The 19,052-nt window shown below is 44.1% G+C and overlaps 3 protein-coding genes across 7 annotated transcripts; 2 read left to right on the forward strand and 1 right to left on the reverse strand.

Annotated features, from left to right (window-relative positions):
* Positions 1 to 1,053: 1,053 nt before the first annotated feature.
* On the reverse strand, positions 1,054 to 6,149 carry zgc:152951 (uncharacterized protein LOC569013 homolog). Of its 2 annotated transcripts, XM_062457041.1 has the most exons (11): positions 5,935 to 6,149; positions 5,112 to 5,351; positions 4,808 to 4,928; positions 3,610 to 3,762; positions 3,226 to 3,402; positions 2,631 to 2,704; positions 2,315 to 2,512; positions 1,927 to 2,064; positions 1,666 to 1,755; positions 1,398 to 1,541; positions 1,054 to 1,309 (listed from the first exon to the last, which is right to left on the reverse strand). In XM_062457041.1, the coding sequence occupies exons 2-11, from the start codon at positions 5,349 to 5,351 to the stop codon at positions 1,181 to 1,183; spliced, it is 1,464 nt and encodes a 487-aa protein (XP_062313025.1). In that variant the 5' UTR covers positions 5,935 to 6,149; the 3' UTR covers positions 1,054 to 1,180. The 2 variants fall into 2 exon arrangements, with proteins under 2 accessions (XP_062313025.1, XP_062313026.1); XM_062457042.1 differs by lacking the exons at positions 3,226 to 3,402; positions 3,610 to 3,762.
* Positions 6,129 to 8,245, forward strand: LOC134017436 (uncharacterized protein C3orf38 homolog). Of its 2 annotated transcripts, XM_062457044.1 has the most exons (5): positions 6,129 to 6,245; positions 6,350 to 6,412; positions 6,637 to 6,827; positions 6,954 to 7,174; positions 7,286 to 8,245. In XM_062457044.1, exons 2-5 carry the CDS (start codon positions 6,388 to 6,390, stop codon positions 7,650 to 7,652), a joined length of 804 nt encoding a protein of 267 aa, XP_062313028.1. In that variant the 5' UTR covers positions 6,129 to 6,245; positions 6,350 to 6,387; the 3' UTR covers positions 7,653 to 8,245. The 2 variants fall into 2 exon arrangements, with proteins under 2 accessions (XP_062313028.1, XP_062313027.1); XM_062457043.1 differs by having other exon boundaries at positions 6,193 to 6,412; positions 7,286 to 8,244.
* Positions 8,246 to 8,363: 118 nt separating this feature from the next.
* On the forward strand, positions 8,364 to 11,654 carry LOC134016557 (uncharacterized protein C3orf38 homolog). Of its 3 annotated transcripts, none has more exons than XM_062455919.1 (4): positions 8,364 to 8,735; positions 9,093 to 9,320; positions 9,858 to 9,956; positions 10,309 to 11,654. In XM_062455919.1, exon 4 carries the CDS (start codon positions 10,402 to 10,404, stop codon positions 10,891 to 10,893), a length of 492 nt encoding a protein of 163 aa, XP_062311903.1. In that variant the 5' UTR covers positions 8,364 to 8,735; positions 9,093 to 9,320; positions 9,858 to 9,956; positions 10,309 to 10,401; the 3' UTR covers positions 10,894 to 11,654. The 3 variants fall into 3 exon arrangements, with proteins under 3 accessions (XP_062311903.1, XP_062311888.1, XP_062311895.1); XM_062455904.1 differs by having other exon boundaries at positions 9,127 to 9,320; XM_062455911.1 differs by lacking the exons at positions 8,364 to 8,735; positions 9,093 to 9,320 and having other exon boundaries at positions 9,820 to 9,956.
* The last annotated feature ends 7,398 nt before the right edge of the window (positions 11,655 to 19,052 follow it).

The raw sequence follows: 19,052 nt of genomic DNA on the forward strand, positions 1-19,052 counted from the left end.
TTTGCATCACATTGGTTTCCTGACAGTGAGGTGAGGTAAGGTTGGAAGAGCCCATTAGTCAAACTATCAGCTCTGAACACCTCGAAATAAGACCAGTTCATATTGCAGCTGAACTCGGTTCAAAGAGCAGTCGCACCCCAGTGGAAAAGCTACACCAAGTGCCAACTTGTAAGAAATGGGGGCCGACTAGGAACGTGGCAGGGTTTTCGTGAGATAAGCTCTCATGCAGGATCAGGGTTTGAAGGCACTGGCTTGAGGACTGGGGGAGAGGGATGTGTCCTAGCTACCAGTCAGGATCAGAATCATAGTCCATGCATCAAAAGCATTCCTGTTCATGCATTTGAGTGAGTGAAAGAGACAAGGTTAATGACTAACCCAGAAGGGTTAGAGTAGGTCTGACATGATGTTAACATTTGTGTTAAAGATTGGAGGGAAAGACAAGAGGCTGTGTCTGGTACAGTAGACTGCTGTGACAACGCTGAACCATGTAAAGAAACCTTTCACACATATAAGAAGCCCAGTTTGCGGCCATTGCATCGTGGGACAGTTGACCTGAGACACCCAGTTGCATTGTGCTGTAGCTGGAGAGGGGATAACCACTCTGTTAGCAAACCATTGAGAAATGAGCTCCGTATGAATATTGCTACATGCAGGGCTCTGTAGGAAACGTGATATCACAAAGCTGGGTTTAGCAGCTTTTCAATTCAGAACCACAAAGTCCAGGGAAAGCGACACAAAAGGATCCATAAGCTGTAGTGTAGATACATATGACATTTCTTTCTGTACTTCCAACATGGTCCTTTAAAGATACATTTGAAGAAAATTCAAGATGATAGACAAAAAGTTTAAAGGTGCCTTTCTTGCAATAATTGCATGCAAAGACTGTAGGGGTTTAATTCAAGTACAGTGTCGATAAAGATTCAAAGTCAAACCCATTTTCAAACTATAATAAATAGCTATGATAAAAAGCAGAAGTTGTACTTTCAGGGCTTGAAATGGAAGAAACAGTTAGCAAGGTATTTACTTGTACACACTGCATAAGAGCCCTGGCTCCACCTCACCATACTATAACTGGTCATAAGAGAACAATATATTAGTATGGCCTCAAGAAAACCGGAGTTGTTCTTCTGTACAGAAGACAGAGAAGATCGGTGGAAGTTCTTGGTTTGGTTGGTTTCTCTCAGTGGGAGCTGTTAGTGCTCCAGTCATAGGGCAGATAGCTGAGCCGGACCTTCCCACCAGTGACAACACTCTGCAGGCTGGACTTCTTAGGAGACTCACTCATGTGCTCCAGGACCCAGTTCAGTAGCTGATAGAGGATAGTATGTTACACAGGTCATATAAGAAGCCAAACACACAACATTCATGTGTACGACCGTAATCATTCTGAAAGGTACCTTCTCGTCCGTGCCTCCAAAGTCGGCCTTGTACCACTTGAAGATCTGGCTGAGTCGCACTTCTCCTTTCCCAGAATCCACCACACAGGCGTCATCGTTCTCCAGGAAGGCTTCGGCCGCCGTGCGCAGCTGACTGTCGATGTCCTGGCGGGATTGTTCAGGGGGAACGAGGATTTCATTTCGAAAACAGGTTTCAGAACAAACAGGTCCTCGGACCACAGCTGCCAGGACGAGGGTATTGCATGAAGGGATACGGCCAGTGTCCTACCTGGGGAGTGTAGGTTTTGATGGGTGGGCAGCCCTTCGCTCCACAGTTTAGAGCAAAGTGGATGAGGGGTTCTGCGTCTGGGAGAGCCACCTAGTCAACAATAAAGAATGACATGGACATGTAGAAGTCTTCCTCAGGTCTAGATCTGCTGGGTTCATTCTTTTATTCGTAATTGTCAGCAGCGATGTATATAATGTGACTGAGTGGATATTTCAGCAGTCTGTCAGTTGATCTTCAGGCGTTAGGGGAAAAAAGCCTTACCTGCAAACGAGGATCAGTCTTGGAAAAAGGCCTGAGGAGCTGTGCGACACCCTTTCTGTTCCCCCTCAACACTCCGTTCTCAATGTCCTGCAGGGTAAACACCTCCCCTCCAATCAGGTAGCTCACATAGTTGAAGAACTACAGCGGGAAGAAGAAAGACAGAAGAACATGAGCCGACACGTCTAGATTACAGGAAAACATTTCCAGAAGAAGTCTCTCTGAGTATCTGAGTATAGATATTGAATCAGACCATGAGCTGTACTTATCTTTATAGTTCTCAACTAAAAGGTCCTCCTACTGTTACATTCTAGCACTCAAGGCTGTACAGCCGTATCATTATAGTTCTCTTTAGGTAATCCTAGGGATAGTCACTTCAGAACCAACTCACCCTGTATCTTTGCCACATGTTGGTGGGGGCGCCGAGTCGAAGGTGTCCGTGGATGACCAGGGCGTTGTAAGTGTTGATAAAGAAGGCTAGCTTTTCCTCCCTGCTCAGAGACAGCAGCTCCACCCTCTGAAGCTGCACGGCTAGATCGCAGTAGCGCTCAAACACCGGGCTGAGAGACATGGCCTTGTAGTCCACACACTGCAACAACGGACAGGGAATGCACTGATCAATACAGCTTACACACACACACAGTAGAACAGTGCACGACACCACAGGGTCAGGCCATAACCCTAAGTAACAGGAAGGAGGACGTTACCTTTCCGTCAGCAGACAGGTGTTCAGAGAACAGCTTCAGAATCATTTCCCTAAGGATGGTTGACAGTTCCGCAGCTACAGTGAGAGAGGAGACAGGTTTGGAGTTATATATATATATATATATGGTATGATTGTACATTTCTTTTTTTATGTTTTTCAACAACAACAGTAGAAAGCCGCTTAACAAACGAGGCAAAGTCAAAGACGTAGCAAATGAGGCATGCAGAGAAAGAGACGCACAATACACAGATGTAAACAGAAAATAAAGGTGCACGGACGCACACAGGCACGGCTTCTTCCGCAGCTAAACTAGTTTGAGCGGTAGGCAGCATGTGTCCTGCGCTCAGGAGTTACACAGACTCGCTAGCAGAAGCACTTTGCCACCAGAGGGCCGACTGCACACTAAATCTATTTAAATCACAACATAGACTCAGTCGTTAGTATCGTAGTACCTAGTTACTAGTATCTTAGTCTAAACCCGCCACATAGCAAGCGAACAGAACCTAGGCAGATGCTTTCGGAAAGAACCGGAAAGAACCAGGAGTCCCATGGGGCCCAGGGAGAAGACGTCCCTCTCTGGTCCCACTCTCACCTACCCTGGAGTGGCTTGCAGGTGGCTGTCTGTCCTGTGTTGAGGGCTGAGTGGGGGTCATGCTCCATTAGCCTGTACAGTGAGTCGCTCCCTGCAAACTCCCCCTTCCCACACCCAGACACAGCGACCATGTACTTCTTCTCCAGCAGGACCTGACCAGTCTCACGGGCCTCAGCCGTAGCTAGCGGGCAGGTAGGGGATGGTTGTGGTCCAGGCAGAATCATATCATTAGAATTGGAGTGCAACTGGGGTACCAGATTTTTTAGGATAACTGGTAAGATGTATCTGTTAAAATTGTGTGATAATGATTTTTGATTCTTTGGGTAGAGATTTTGTAATGTAAGTTACATACTGTACTGTGTGTGTTTGTATTGTAGAGGAGACTTACCCATGCCCCTCTCCTTCTGTAGCCAGCCAATCAGCTGAGCTCCAGAGAAACTGTTTTTGTACAAGCTCAGCCCCTTCCTCTGACTGCCAATAACATCACTCCGCTTGAGCTCCACTACCATGTTAGCTAATGGGTCCTTCTCACACTCAAATTCTGCAGAGAAGGACACACACACATACACACACGCTCACACAACCTGAAGTACTGCAGCTGAACTATAATTACATCTGGGATCAAGTGATCAAGCTCAACTCCCTCCTGGCCAGCAACTCTTAAGAGCAAAAGCAGCCCAAATGGTTAAAGAAACATACTACGTATCAATAATACTATTTCTATAGCCTATGAAATAAAATGTGTCTTTTCATTTCTGTCTCAATTAACTTGTAGACAGACTTGAGCATTGTATGGGTGTGGGCAGTATGCAGGAAGGCTATGAAGCAGATAAATAATTAACTAGGGCACATTGGCCAAGTGAAAAGTTCAACAGCACACACGCACACGGAACACACACTCAACCTGACTGTTTCCCTATGCAAATGACGACATCCCACACATTCAAACCGATCCCCTTCTTATGAAACGTGACTGTTATCACTGACGAACAGCAACATGTCCAAATAAGTCCATGTCAAGCCTACTCTTTAAAAACAGGATTGTCTTTCATCTGGTTATGGTAGGTAGAACGCCATAACATGGGAAGAAGGGTGATCGGTCTCTTTAAACGCAAAACAAAAAAGATCATTAATGGAATGAATGACAGGCCACACCAAAAATGAATTCTACTTGGCCAAGATTACAACTGATTACTTTATTACTGGTATACTGTTTGGAATTATCTGAATATAATAGACAAGGATTGTACTATACCCCGCTATATTAGCCCATGAGAACATGAAACGTCAGGGCCATTTCTAGGAGTGCTATCTAAAGCCTAAACAAACGCGATCTAGCATGCGGCGTCCTCTTTCTGTGTGTGCAAAGGCTATGTTGATTGACATCCCCCTGACGAAACGTGAGAGTAAAACCCCCCATATTGTGATCCTATTGAACTGCCCTTCATTCCTGTATTCATTGTCCAGTCCTCTGAGATGCTCAACTTGAGCGATCAGAACACTTACAATGCTGCAGGGCTTCAGACGTTTTCAATACAGCATTACAAATACGAATAAACCCAGGTCACTGTCTGGGATCCACTGACCTTCATCAGCTTCTACAGGTTCTTCTGAAACGTCTGAGTGGTTCTCAGGAATGGGCGGGGCATCTGCTGGAACAGGCTCTTCCTTCACCAAACGCACCAGCCGTGCCAACTCCTCTGGTGTCTAAGAACATAAAGCAATCCATTACGATATCCCAACATTTCAGAGGCTTTTAGTATACAGTCAATACTAGCAATATTGACAAACCCACTGACTACTATTACGACTTGAATTTTATAAATGTGGTGTTTGGGAAACCGAATTGACAGCTAGGATAAGAGGAATGATGATGAAGTCTTTTCTCACTAGTTTCTGTAGTTGGTCATTCCCTCCGACGTGGACGCTGTTGAAGAAGATCTGAGGTACAGTGCTTCGTCCAGTCAGCTCTTTCACTTTGACCCTCAGCTCTGGGTGTCTCCCCATGTCCACATCCCACACAGGCACACCCAGTCGGCCCAGACTGGCCTTGGCCTGCACACAGTGGGGACAGCCTGTGATGGAGTAGACCGTCACTCGTCCAGGGGCGCTGGCCACAGTCTCCGCCATCTAAATCAAGAGATGCAAGAGAAGTGACATATGAGAATGGGAGAAAGAAAAAGGCAGTGGCTGCTTAGTTCTAGATCGAGGAGTGTTTGACATTACTTCCTGAATGTGTCAGTTATGTGCTAAGGTCATGTGTTGTAAGTTCAAGTGATGAAACCTTAAAGTGTTGCAATAAGTCGATTTTGTTATCCCCATACAGTAGCCTACTCCTTGTTCTCATACGTTATCAACCATAATTTACACTTTAAATTATCGTTATCAATTATCCACCTCAGTATGTTCTGCTGTGAGGTTTAGACACACTACTAGTATTCTATTAACACTGTTGTGGCACATAATAATGTATGTAATTTAACGAGCTCAGTTCAGCATTGTGCAAACGCTAGATAGCCCAGATGAGCGTTAACCAATTATTCCAATTGTATGACGACTGTAGTCTGAACAGTATCTGTAAAGTTCATAGACCAACAGCTTGGCTGATCTACTGTATCATGGTATAAAACATCCAGCTAGCCAGAAAACACCAGCACCGATTGCTCTGCTACAATGATACGTGGTTATTAACTAGCTATAGCTAGCATCTTACCTCGGGAAGACAGGCAAACGATATTACAGATCTCAGAAAAGGTGCTTAATGCTGAGCAACGTCCAGTACTGTGGTCTACATAATGGCGCAACCATAGGCAAAAGAGCTAGCAAGTTAGCTATAAAGTTAACTCGCTAGCTGGCTCTTGACCTGTCCTGCGTGGACTGGAGCACAACCTGGGTAGTAGGGTCCACTCTGCCTAAGCATATCATCCTGCTGTTTGTTTAGCTAGAGGAAGACGGAACGTTCGACACAAGCTTTGTTTCCGTTCGGATGATTGTTTGGTGGGACTCATACGAGAAGACTTGAAGGTGTGTTTACTATTGAAATCTCTATGTAGTAAGTTTAAAGATGCAAGGTTTGACCCATATAGAGCGTAACGGCTGTAAAAAAATGTTGGGTCTTTTGTCAAAAGGAGACATATTGTCCCTTACTGACACAGTCACCAATAAGATGATTGCTGTGGAGAGTGTCAAAGGTGAGGTACAGTACTGCTTTTTTACTGCTAATACAGCTAGAGGCTACTGTAGCTAGCTACTACTAGCTAGTACAGTACAGTTAGAAGCTAGCTAGCTACAGTAGAGCTAGATATGATTGAAACTTGTCTTTGTCTGGAAACTCTTGCTTACTGTAATAGAGAACTACTGTAGCTAGGTAGCAAGAGGTTCATGTATTGCTAATAATGGCATGCGTCAATCACAGAGGCTGTGGAGGCGATTCTTTCATACTCAAATTGTGCCGAGGAACTGTTGAAACGAAAGAAGGTACACCGTGACGTCATATTCAAGTATCTAGCAAAGGAAGGCGTCGTCATACCATCAAACAGCGAGAAACACCAGTTGATCAAGAAAACATTAGAGTTCTGGTCAAACGCTACAGTAAAAACTGAAAAGGTAAGACGTGACTGTCGATTTGTGTCAGTTTTTCTGGCCCATGGGCTTTACATAACAGGCAGGGGTTAGCTTAAATGTAATGATCCACCCTAGATATATTTATGGCACACATTTTCTTGCTTTCAGGTCGTTGTTAGTCAGAGCCCAGACACTGAAGCAGAGCAAAGGGTCTCAGTGACAGCTGAGGCTGCGGGGGAAGCTGTCTTTGAACCGTTAGCCTTGGCACGACAGTTCTGCCAATGGTTCTACCAGCTCTTGAACAGCCAGAACCCCTCTCTGGGCCAGCCACCTCAAGACTGGGGTCCACAACACTTCTGGGAGGATGTGAGGCTGTGCCTTCTCACCAGGTAAGATTCCAGTCTGGTTTATTAGACCTACCATATGGACATATTTTCTGTATATTGTTCATGCAGATCTATCTGCATTAGATTGTATTTGAAGTTGTACATCTCTCTCAGCATCAATGGGCAGCAGACGGAGGAGTTCCATGGTTCTGAACTGGCCAGTCTGCGCCTGTTAGCCTTGGCCAGGGATGAGAGGCTCCTCCTGAGCCCCAACCTGGAGCCCCATGGCCTCAGGGCTCTGTCCTCCCCCCATGGCCTGGTGCTGGTGGCTGTGGCTGGGACTATCCACAGAGACAGAGCCTGCCTTGGAATCTTTGAGCAGGTCTTTGGTCTCATCCGCTCCCCTCTGGACAAAAACCAATGGAAGATTAAGTTTGTGAACTTGAAGATCAGAGGACAGGACTCTCTGAGTGGGGCTGAGGAGCTAGTGTCTCCTGCTCTGACTTGTGACTCCAGTGAGCTTCAGCTCCTCTGTAGCTGATGAGTGGGGGCTGATCCTAGGAAGAACTGGGTTTAGATGCTGTGGAGACTTTAAAATGTAAATAGTGCTCATTGTACATTATGGAAATTACTGTAGTTGTTCTCACTGAAGAGAAAAACAACACAAAGAGAAGTGAAGTTTCATGAAGTTTGAAATGTGTTCTCATCATTAAGGCTGTGGATAACTAAGTTATACTCTTTCCAAATAAAATATTTTCAGAACATTACCTTAAGTTACTCAGCCAAATTGCCACTGTTGGTGATGGTATGTGCCTTAACTTAAAGTATATTACAAAACAGTATGTGGACTGAAGTCACTTAATGCTTTAGTGGTAAGAAATTAAATTCATTGTAAATATGCTCAATACTTAAAGCTGCAATAACACTGCTGATAACATTACAAAATAAATTCAAATATGAGAAACAGCATTCACAATTCTTGTCTGAATTTACGTGCTTTCTTTCAGCTTGAGTAGGAATGACAGTGGTTTTCCAAAATAATCAAAGGAGGAAAGCCAGCCTCGCATTATTGCCTTAAAAGTAGCATGATGTTCCAAAAAAATGTAGATTGACATTCCACTAGCACTGAGATGTCAAAATATGCTAAATATTTCTCAAAGGGCCCTTAGCTTACACAACATGTTTAAAGCGGACAAAACCTTTTTTTTACTGAAAAAAAGCTTACCTATTGTACATTTAAATTGCAAACAAGGAAGCAAATGCTTTTGCATTCATTGCTGCCATCTGCTGGTGAAATACATTGTCTGATACCAAAAGTGTTTGGTTGACAAATTAACTTTCCGTTTCTTTTCTTATACTTCAAAGGAAAACGAAAGCTACAGTTTCCGGGCTTATTTCAATAGCAAATCAATTGGAATATCAGAGTGCTTCACATTTACAAGGTCAGAGTGCTGCACATTTTCTTACTTGACACTTCAACCAACTTTATCAAGGATGCCTGAAAGTTTGACTTTTGAGGAGAGATATGGCTGCAGAACGATTCTAGAGATGTTGCCAAGAGACAACATACTATCGCTACATCACACTGTTACTAATACAGAGAAAGGCTGGATTAGTACCACACGTAAGAGCTCATTTAATCTTTTGTACTTTAGTGCATTTGAAAGCACAACACCATAATAACAAATAAATAATCACATTTATATTTATTACCGCCTTAAACCAGAAAAAAACATTCGGAGATTACGTATGAATAACTAGAATTGTTACGTCCGTGCCATTCTTTCACCATTTTAAAAGGCAAGAGCTTTGTAATTGAATTTATATTGATTAACTGTTGTTTAGAATGACCAGATGCTATGAGTGTATATAAGACATGTTATGTGTTAGCATCCTTATCACTCTGCTGAATGACATTTGTGTTACGTGTCCTCCAGTAGATTGGTCACAGTGCTCTGTTAATTGAATTCTTCCTTGACAGCTTTCTTATCAGGAACTGTGTCTTTTTGTATCAGAAGCAATTGTCGACATTATTTCACATTCCAAAAATGCTGGGGAGCTATTGAAACGAAAGAAAGTCCAACGTGACGTCCTTTTCACTTACCTTCAAAATGAGGGGATTGCTTTGCCCAAATCCACCGACAAACAACAGTTAGTGTATCTGGCCTTGGGACACTGGTCTAAGAATCTGTACAGTCCACCACCTACGGTAAAGTTGGCACACACCCACACTTCTGATACATGTTAATAATTATTCTATGATTGGGAAGGGGGTGGGGGTGATCACTAACTTGATCCATGTATCTTTTATCCTCAGAAATGTTCTACTTTCAGTAGTTTACTGACAAGCCCAGTTTGTGCTGCGAAAACTTTACCCAATACCAAAACAAATAAAAAAACATTTTCTTTTAACCTTCGCTCTGTGGGGGGTGTGAGACAGCCCGACGGTTAAAAGAAAATGCGTCACTTTATTTTTGTATGAGGTAAAGTTGTCGCAACATGTGGGGGGGGGGGGGGGGGGGGGGGTCACAATGACTGAAGGGTCACAATGACCCGAAGATAACACAAGGGTTAAATGAATTACTGTTCAACTCCTGCAGTGTATTTATAGGAGATATGCACTTGAGTCTTAGCAAGCCTAAAATGAAAAATGCATAGTTATCTTCTGATACATGTTAATAATTATTCTATGATTGGGAGGGGAGGGGGTAATCACTAACTTGATTCATGTATCTTCTATCCTCAGACATTTTCTACTTTCAGTAGTTTACTGACCAGCCCAGTTTTACCTACACCATTCATTCCCATTTCCACAACACCCTCCAATCCTGCACCTTCCTACCAGGTAGCCTATGTCACCAACGTCATGCACTTCTTTTTTTCTGTTTGTTTTCTGTTACCTTATCACTTTTGAGATAGTGAAATTAATTACTGTTCAACTCCTGCAGTGTATTTATAAGGGATATGCACTTGAGTCTTAGGAAGCCTAAAATGAAAAAATGCATAGTTATGATTAGAAATATGCAAATTTGAAAACGTTTAACCCTTAACTCACAATACAAATGAGCAACTGGATGGACGGTTAACTCATCGTTAATAGATCATTGTGACTCTGTGATATTGTGAAGATGTAAAATGTTGCCTCTCATTTTTGTAGTGACAAGTTACATATCAGTGAAATGTAATCACTTTTCTAGGCATCTGTCAAACTAGAGAGTCCACTTGTGTTTGAACAAAGCTCCCCGTTGACAAAGCTGAAGGATGACAGTTCTGGAACTGACCTCCCAGCCATGGCCCAAGAGTTCTGCAAGTGGTTCTACCAGCTTCTGAATGGCTTAAACCCCTCTCTGGGTCAAATGGCTCTTGACTTGAATCCCAGGCACTTCTGGGAGGATGTGAAGCTACGTATCGTTTCCAAAACTGGAAGTGAAGAGTATGATGGAGCTGAGCTTGTCAGTCTGCGCCTGTTAGCCTTGGCCAGGGATGAGAGGCTCCTCCTGAGCCCCAACCTGGAGCCCCATGGCCTCAGGGCTCTGTCCTCCCCCCATGGCCTGGTGCTGGTGGCTGTGGCTGGGACTATCCACAGAGACAGAGCCTGCCTTGGAATTTATGAGCAGGTCTTTGGCCTCATCCGCTCCCCTCTGGACAACAACCAATGGAAGATCAAGTTCACTGAAGTCAGAATGCAAAAGAAGGATGACATGAGTGTAGGAGATGAGCTGGCTCCTCCCCCGTTAACTTGGGACACCAGTGAACTAGAGAGGCTCTGTGGCTCTCCTTGATCTACATGAAGGCTGATCTACGTCAGGGATAAACATACTGGCATAATGCTCTGTTATCCTCTATATATTTATTATTATTTATTTTATAGCAACAGTAGAAAAGAACATTAAAACAGCTTATTATAAACGAAGATATATATATATATATATATATATATATACTGCAGTGCTTGGAGAACTTTCCACGTGCAGCTGACATCTTGATGAAACTTCTTCTTTCTGGCTCCTCCCAGTGTAGGGTGGGTGACATCATTCTTTTCCTTTGAATAAAAAATGATTTTTATTCAAAAAGTAAGAAAGAAAAAATGAAAATAAGGACTTGTGATGACTAAAAACAAGTTAATTGAGGAATACTGAATGTTTTTTTACCCTCTGTCTCAGAGCTGTAGATATCCTCTCAGAGCTGGGATCACCTGTCCCTCCTCCTGGTTCTTCCTCTTAGTACCTCTCCATCTGTGCTGTTACTGTCAGAATGACTGACTGACTGACATTAACCATTGTACACATCTCCAGGGACAAATACATTGCTACTGTAAATAAAAGAAAGAGGGTGACAAGTTACAGCAGTATCATGTTGACTGTATATACTTGTGTGTCGGTGGTTGAGATAACCTAGCAATGTTTTGAGCAACACTGTGATGTAAAACAGAAAATTAATAATCCATGAGTTATTACCAACGGGTTGACCATTTTAATGAAATTATTCAGATTGTGACCTTGCACACTATCTGTTTCTTTAATTAAATGTTTTGGGATCTGGCCCTCCATCTTTTTTATTTGAGTGTGTCAGATTTGACTCATTATCTTCTTTTATTTAATTGGTCCATATATGTCCCTCTCTCTGTTCCTCGAAGGAGAGTAGGGCAGCTCCAGTATGGTGGTGCCTGCAATGCTCCAGTGACTTTGTGGTTTTGGTGGGAAATGTTACATGTGGGAAATTATTCTTGGCACCCTCTTCAAAGATCCTGGAATAGTTAATATCTCTGTGTCTAAGGCAGGCTCTTTGTGCTTTACTAGGCCATAGTTGTGGTGGAAGAAACCACCCAGGCCATTGATCTGGGCCTGTTTAACTTACAGAAAGAATAATAACAAGCTTCTTGCCTTCTTCTTTATGGCACTTGGCTTTCCTCTGTTTAATAAGCGGTTTGGCCACGGCTGCCGCTCTGACGCACGGCTTCAGAAATATACTGCTCGGTGGCGTCTGCTGATCACTGGGACTTTGGAACTTTTTTTCTTCTTTTCACTCTCTAATAGGGACGTGTGTTTCTCATAAAGGATTTGGATAGCTGAATCTTTAATAAGCTTTTGTGGGGGTGAAGTGCACGTAGTAACAATTTTCATTGCCAAGTAGATTTGCTTCAGGATTTCAGTTGGACATTATGGTTTCAAACACGTTTTGGTGTAGTTTAGGGAATTTAGTTGTATGTGCCTTGTGAGAGGACTTGCTCAATGTCTGTGTGAGTGATTGGGAGTCAGATGGCCGAGCGGTTAGGGAATTGGACTATTAATTAGAAGGTTGCCGGTTCGATTCCCATCTGTGCCAAATGACATTGTGTCCTTGGGCAAGGCACTTCAACCTACTTGCCTCGGGGGAATGTCCCTGTACTTACTGTAAGTCGCTCTGGATAAGAGCATCTGCTAAATGTAGAGACATCTTTGCAATATGGTTCATTTCTATCAAATATGACTTTACAGAGCAATTAATGTTTACATGTATTTAGTAAAACGTTATGTCTGTTTTAAACTGGGAAACACTTTTATGACAGCTTAATATATGGGTTGAGTGAGTCATATACTGGATGATTACACTCTTAACATGTAAAGAAATGTGTCATATAACCTATTGTTTTATGACCCTCAAACAAGTTTTAGACATTCTGGGTGAAATGACCACTTAGAACAGAAGGTGGCATACTTGTCTCATGAAGTAGACTCAAAGTTTTGAACCCTGGCCAAATCAAAAGCTTTTAAAGCGATTATGTGAGGAAAGTCGTCAATTTCCTAGCACAGCCTGAGCTAGTTTATGTTACCAGGCAGTTTCTTGTGGCCTTGGTCGTGAACAGAACAGTAAATTTGAGAGTTTACTGTGAATTGTCCTCCATTAAATTAATAGGACTCTGAAGAAGGCACGTTAAACTATTGCCTTTCAAAGGTATGAGAGCCACAATTCTCCAAAGTTATTGAAGTGCCAGTAATTTATTGACACACGTGAAGGCAACAGCGCCAGCTTAGGCGATACTCTAAGAGACAGACAATAAAAACCGAATTTATGCTTCAACAGAAGAAATCAATCAGCAGACAACAATATTATTTTCACAGCTGAGTGACGAATTACATTAGGAAGAGAGCTCAATCAAAGTTCCTGTTGATGCCTTTCTTCCATTTTTTTGATTTAGGAGCAATTCAATCTGAACATAATCTTAAATACAAGCAAGCTCTATGTTCATGATATAAGACTATTGTTTGGGATTGTTCCTGTGTTTCAAAACATGACAGGAAGAAAGTTAGGGCCAACAACTGAATCTCGATAGACTAGACTGGCATAATAAAGTTAGATTTTTTCCCTAAGTCTGGTATGTGCATTTATTTTCATCTGACATCATTATTCCGTTTCAGCACAAATTGATTTGGACAGTTGAAACACCGATCAGAGTTCCAGTCAACGTTCTATTTTCAGGACCAGTGTAGCTTTACCCACGTGTAATTATCTGCAGTAAACATTGGAAACATGAGACCACAGATCAACATGCGGCATCCAAGGAAACAAACAAAGGGGTCGTGACCCTTGACGCTGTAGTTTAGCGTCAGTTTAAGAAACAACAACCAGAGCCCTTTCTCCAGGAAAATAAACAGTGTGTTTCTTTCTTCAAGGAAGGATAAACAAATCTGTGTGCTGGAACACACATCTCAGTACGTAAAGCCATGTATACATAACACAGAGGAAGATGTTCTGGATGTTCTGGAGCATCACCATCTTTATATAGCTTAACATCGCGGCAAATGGCAGCAGCAACACTACTCTATCTCTCCACAAACGCTTCTCCTCCTTTCCATCCTCTGCTCCATCCCTCCATCATTCCCCCCTCCCTCCAGTCAGGGCCGTAGCCCCTCCCTCTGCCATCAGAAAGAGATGATCACGTTATCAGAGGGTTGCCAGGAGGTTGTCAGCTCTCATTGGGCCCTCTGTCCGAGCGGCCGGTTGGCGGATATGTGGTGTTGCCAAGCTCCCAGCGCCCATCCTCCAGGACATCTGCTGTGGAGGGCTCCAGCCCAAGCAGCATCTTAATCCCCATCTCAGGCCCGCTGCTTGCCTGCTTGTATTAATTGCCCTTGCCTCGCTCGCTGTTTGCTTCTGATTACACTCATTAATTTAAATTCCCCCGGAAACCTACCACCATACACACGCACACACACACACGCTCTCCGTGACAGTGGCTGACCATTTGTATACCATTAGCAGCTGTGAATGTCAGCCGTGTCCACTTCCTGCTTCTGTGTCTGCCTGCCTGTTTGCCTGTCTGCTTGCGTGTCTGTATGTCAGCTTTCTAGCCTGTCTGTCTGTCAGTCTGTCTGTTAACCTGTCTGTCTGTAGGTCTGTCTGTTTACCTGTCTGTCTGTCTGTCTGTCTGTCTGTCTGTCTTCTTGCCTGTTTGTGTATGTGGGCATGTGTACATGTGCGCATGCTCTCCCACAGCAGCCCAGCAATTACTGCATAAAGCCCACCTGACCTGTGGAGCTGTTAAACTCACTCTTCACACCCAGCTGTGTGGCCTCTACCTCTCACCCTGTCACCTTGCAACCGCGGGCTTTCTGGGAACTCTGTAGTCGGCTTGAGTGATTCATTCTGCAGCTGTACCCTAACAGGCCTCTAGAGGGCGACTGCACAGAGGTCACCCCCCCGCTGCTCTCTGCTGAGGAACAGGCCCAAATAAAAACCCCTGAAGCCTGACAACTTCCTCAACTAAAACCCACGTAACCCAATTACAAAAGACTGCCTGGATGGAGAAATGAAAACGTTCCGGACTAAATTTCCCAAGAGAACTGTATTCGTTTATTAAATAATTTTTTCTCCTTCAGATTCTCAAGGATTGCTTCAGCATTTCACTATTGAGTGACTCAACAAGCCAGAACTATGCCGTAAGGGTAAGATGTAAGTGCTGTCTGTGATGCACCTAGACCTCTTCTACAGAAGCCACAGAATCTATAATTGTATAGGTTATGCTTGAACAGGCACATATTGCTATCTTTCTAAAGGACAGTCAGATAATAAGCTCAGATAGTCTCAGCCCTGTTGGTGCTAAAATCCTTCATTACCCAGGAGGCTGCGGGGCTTCAGGGCTTGCTGGGGGATGCTGGGGGATGTAGGCACAGAGAGAAAGGAGGGTGTAGTATTCTCGCAGAAGGTCATCTCGATTGATGAACAGCCTGTGGCTGAGCTTCGTAGGATCCCGTTGCTCTCCTGCCATGTATTTGTTTTGGGAGACCAGGCTGCCCACAGTCCCTGGATAACAACAGCCAGCCAGGGGAAAGGAAACCGAAAGCCCTGCTCAGACAGAACCTGGGGCTCCCAGTATTCTGGATCAGACTCCACTCTTCACTACCCCACAAGTCACCCTACTGGCAAAGAAAATACGCAATTCATATTGAATAACGTTGAAAGATGGGAGGACGCAAGAGAAATATGAGGAAGCCATTTCGGCCTATTGAGACCCAGCCCCCAGTGTCTCCTCTCCTCCCTCCCCTGTGTGTCTCTGTCTGAGGCTGATAGGCCTCCCCGCTGCTGACAGCCTGGAATATTCTCATTCATCCTCATCTGGAGGGCCCCCCGGCACTCCCCTCGTTCATTTCCCCCGACGAGCCCCTGAAACGTCACCGTCCCCCGTCCCCCCCAAGTCATGAAGAGTGGGGGCAGGGGGGGGGTGCAGCGGTCTCAGAAGAGCTTCACTCAATGCAACATGTTCTCACACCGGCACGGTGAGCAGAGCAGAGGAGAGGAGACCAGAGCCGAGAGAAACAAAGCTGAGTTGTTGTGGAGCCCAGATGTGTCGGCAGATCTGTGTCTGTGTGTCACCCCCCCCCCCCCCCCCACACACACCTCAGAGACCCAGAGGTACTCAGGCCGCCCTCCCTAGATCCATAAGTTACCAGTGCTCTCTTGACGGAGCGGGTGATGAGCTGGTCTGTTAGAGACGGCTTGTCTGTTAGTCCAGTGCTGTTGCAGAGACGTGCTGTATCTATGATGATCAGACACTAGTTGAGTTCCTGAGGGATAGAGGCAGAGAGGTCTCTGTGGAGTATGTATTCTGTACGTGTGGCATAAGCCCTTCTGGGCCGAAACAGCAATGCTGACAGCACACTTTTAGCTACCTAGAGGAAGAGCCCGCTGATTACTTAAATTATATCTCTTCAATAAAAATTTATGAATTATTCACTTAAGTCTTTGTGCCACATTGTGCAGGCTTTTGACACATGATTCTCTCTCTTTCCTTACCATGCAGGGAGCCATACCTCCATTATAGCCTAATAAAAGCATTCAGTAACATCCTAAAACGATTTAAACAGAGATAGACATGTCTGCACTGTACCTTGAATGTGCTGTGATGGCTTTTTATATTTATTTATATCTTTCTTGCTAGCCTCACAGTACCCAATAAGTTGTTGTTCGCTGCAATCGCGTCATACAGTAATCGCCTGAGCTTGTAAGCAATAATCAGTCATTCGAACCAAACACAGCACATGATGGACCGTACTTTAGATTAGAGAGCGTGTGTGCTGTAGCTGTGGTGCAACCCAGGAGCGAAGAGGGAAATTCTCAACCATCGTTGTGGCCAGGAGGACAAACAGAATCCCGCCCGCTCACACAGCTCTGCGTTCCTGACTAAGGGTGTCAGAGTACGGCCTGCAGACAGACAGGGACTGTGGCTTTTGGGAAGCTGCATGGGACTAGTCCTTTGGCTCAGAGGGAGGGGAGAGATACAACAGAGCGAGAGAGAGAGAGAGAGAGAGAGAGAGAGAGAGAGAGAGAGAGAGAGAGAGAGAGAGAGAGAGAGAGAGAGAGAGAGAGAGAGAGAGAGAGAGAGAGAGAGAGAGAGAGAGAGAGAGAGAGAGAGAGAGAGAGAGAGAGAGAGAGAAAGAGAGAGAGAGAGAGAGAGAGTGAGGAATGCCCTCTCATCAGTCACTACCCAGCAGCAAACCCCCTTTCCTCCCAAATGACAGGAAATTGCAACTTTGCCTCTATTGCCACAAATGAAGTGTGTATTCTGGAGATCATAACAAGCAGGCACATACTGCCTACCCTTCCCCAGGCTGTGAGATAATGTCCTAATGTAATCAGGAGGAAAAATAAAGAAGATTTCATTTCAGACTAACTCAACGGTAATGACGGCCTTAATGATTATGATTATAATGATGGTATTATTAACAATTAGATTCAATACCCTCAATTTTGTCAATGTGTCCGTTAAGATCTGCAGCCTTGAGATAATAGATAGTGTTTCTTGGCTCTCAGGCAAATTGTGCCAATTGCATTAATGCACAATTTGAAGTGGAGTAACAAAACTAAAGTTTTTCCAAAGTGAAGTTCATCCATCTTCATTTAACTCTTGTCCATTACTGTGTGTGCACCAACAATCCAAATAGCTTGGGGTGTTTGGTTAACTCACTGAACTGGCCTAATCACAGAAAACTGTCTGAAATGACGTACATCAATCAGTCCCACACTTCTAGTGGGAGATCAGTTCCTTCTCTCCCGCTGCCCCAACCTCTCTGTCTCTCCCACTTTCTCAATATTTTTCTGTCTATCTGTCTCTCTTTTCTCTGCTTCTGTCTCTTTATCTCTTTATGGGTACTAAATGGAATGTGGAGCACATTTTATTGCCAAAGAAAATAATTTAATAACGGCCTTTGTGGAATGACATTTCACTGCTGTCAGACTTTTCCAAAAATCTTTGTTATTGATGTAGGTGAAAGATAAGATTTCAAAAACTTCACAGGCAACAAGGTGAGTTTTGCCAGCAGCGTCTGACTGAAAGACTCTCTCGAGGCATGGGATGTTCTGATTTGTCGGCTGTATTACAGCATTAACCCAGGCCCAGAGATGAGCCCATTATTTGTAGTGTCTTTAAATCAGCCGAAGATATAAAGTCAACTGTCCTTCCATGAATCATAAATCAGTGGACATTAACAAAGTGAGAGCCGTTCTAAACATCTTCCACTGCGCAGCAATCTGAGCCAAGTCTTCAAGGACGATGATTGACATTATACAGCTCCCTCAATTTAGTGATATTGATGCCATTTCATTTTGAACTACATAGTGTTCGTTTAATGAAGGCGTCTGCTAGCCTCATGTTTCCTAAGTGCCGTTAAAAAGAGCGAGGAGGACAAGGGGAAACGGGGAGAGGGAGAAGGTCAGGATGAAGGGATACAAATTTCATTACCAATAACAAACTGCCAAGTATGATCATTAAAAGGACACCAACTGGCACAATAAGCTACAACCTCAGGTCTGTTTGAAAAAGACAGTCCAGACTTCAGAAGATAGCTTACATTCTGTGCCTCAGTCCGGACATCCCAGTATTTCACACCTCTACGAGGATGGTGGGACTGTGATGTGTCTGTAAAGAGTTTGGTAGTTATCTGTCTGTCTGTCCGTCCGTCATGGGTTCCTTACCCTACCTGTGATTGGACACTATGGGGCTAACTCCACATCATCCTCACCTGTTATTGGACACTATGGGGCTAACTCCACATCCTCACCTGTGATTGGACACTGTGGGGCTAACTCCACATCCTCACCTGTGATTGGACAGTATGGGGCTAACTCCACATCCTCACCTGTGATTGGACACTATGGGGCTAACTCCACATCCTCACCTGTGATTGGACACTATGGGGCTAACTCCACATCCTAACCTGCGACTGGACACTATGGGGCTAACTCCACATCCTCTTTCTAATCAGCCAGAAAGCCGTAGCCAGATCCATGTTTTATTAATCCTCCTGTTTCCTAAAACTAGGCCAGGTCCATACCAGCCTCTCCACTCTGCCTGTAGATTGTATTAACGTCTTTTTGTGTTTCGCTACAAAGCCTCCGAAATTGGGTCTTTGCGCTGAGAGAGATTGAAAAGTGGAAAAATGACTTTCTCCCCTTGGTTTGCCTT

This window comes from Osmerus eperlanus, chromosome 3 (assembly GCF_963692335.1).
Source record: "Osmerus eperlanus chromosome 3, fOsmEpe2.1, whole genome shotgun sequence".
In the NCBI taxonomy this organism is placed as follows: Eukaryota; Metazoa; Chordata; class Actinopteri; order Osmeriformes; family Osmeridae; genus Osmerus; species Osmerus eperlanus.

Coding starts and splice junctions, on each gene's coding strand:
- LOC134017436 (XM_062457043.1), top strand. CDS start 6,286: ATGCAAGGTTTGACCCATATAGAGCGTAACGGCTGTAAAAAAATGTTG. Junction 6,413..6,636: donor TGCTGTGGAGAGTGTCAAAG/GTGAGGTACAGT, acceptor CGTCAATCACAG/AGGCTGTGGAGGCGATTCTT. Junction 7,175..7,285: donor AGGCTGTGCCTTCTCACCAG/GTAAGATTCCAG, acceptor CATCTCTCTCAG/CATCAATGGGCAGCAGACGG.
- zgc:152951 (XM_062457041.1), bottom strand. CDS start 5,351: ATGGCGGAGACTGTGGCCAGCGCCCCTGGACGAGTGACGGTCTACTCC. Junction 2,705..3,225: donor CACCTGCAAGCCACTCCAGG/GTAGGTGAGAGT, acceptor CTCTCACTGTAG/CTGCGGAACTGTCAACCATC. Junction 2,513..2,630: donor ACCTGTCTGCTGACGGAAAG/GTAACGTCCTCC, acceptor CCGTTGTTGCAG/TGTGTGGACTACAAGGCCAT.
- LOC134016557 (XM_062455904.1), top strand. CDS start 8,606: ATGCCTGAAAGTTTGACTTTTGAGGAGAGATATGGCTGCAGAACGATT. Junction 9,321..9,857: donor TGTACAGTCCACCACCTACG/GTAAAGTTGGCA, acceptor TTCTATCCTCAG/ACATTTTCTACTTTCAGTAG. Junction 9,957..10,308: donor ATCCTGCACCTTCCTACCAG/GTAGCCTATGTC, acceptor TCACTTTTCTAG/GCATCTGTCAAACTAGAGAG.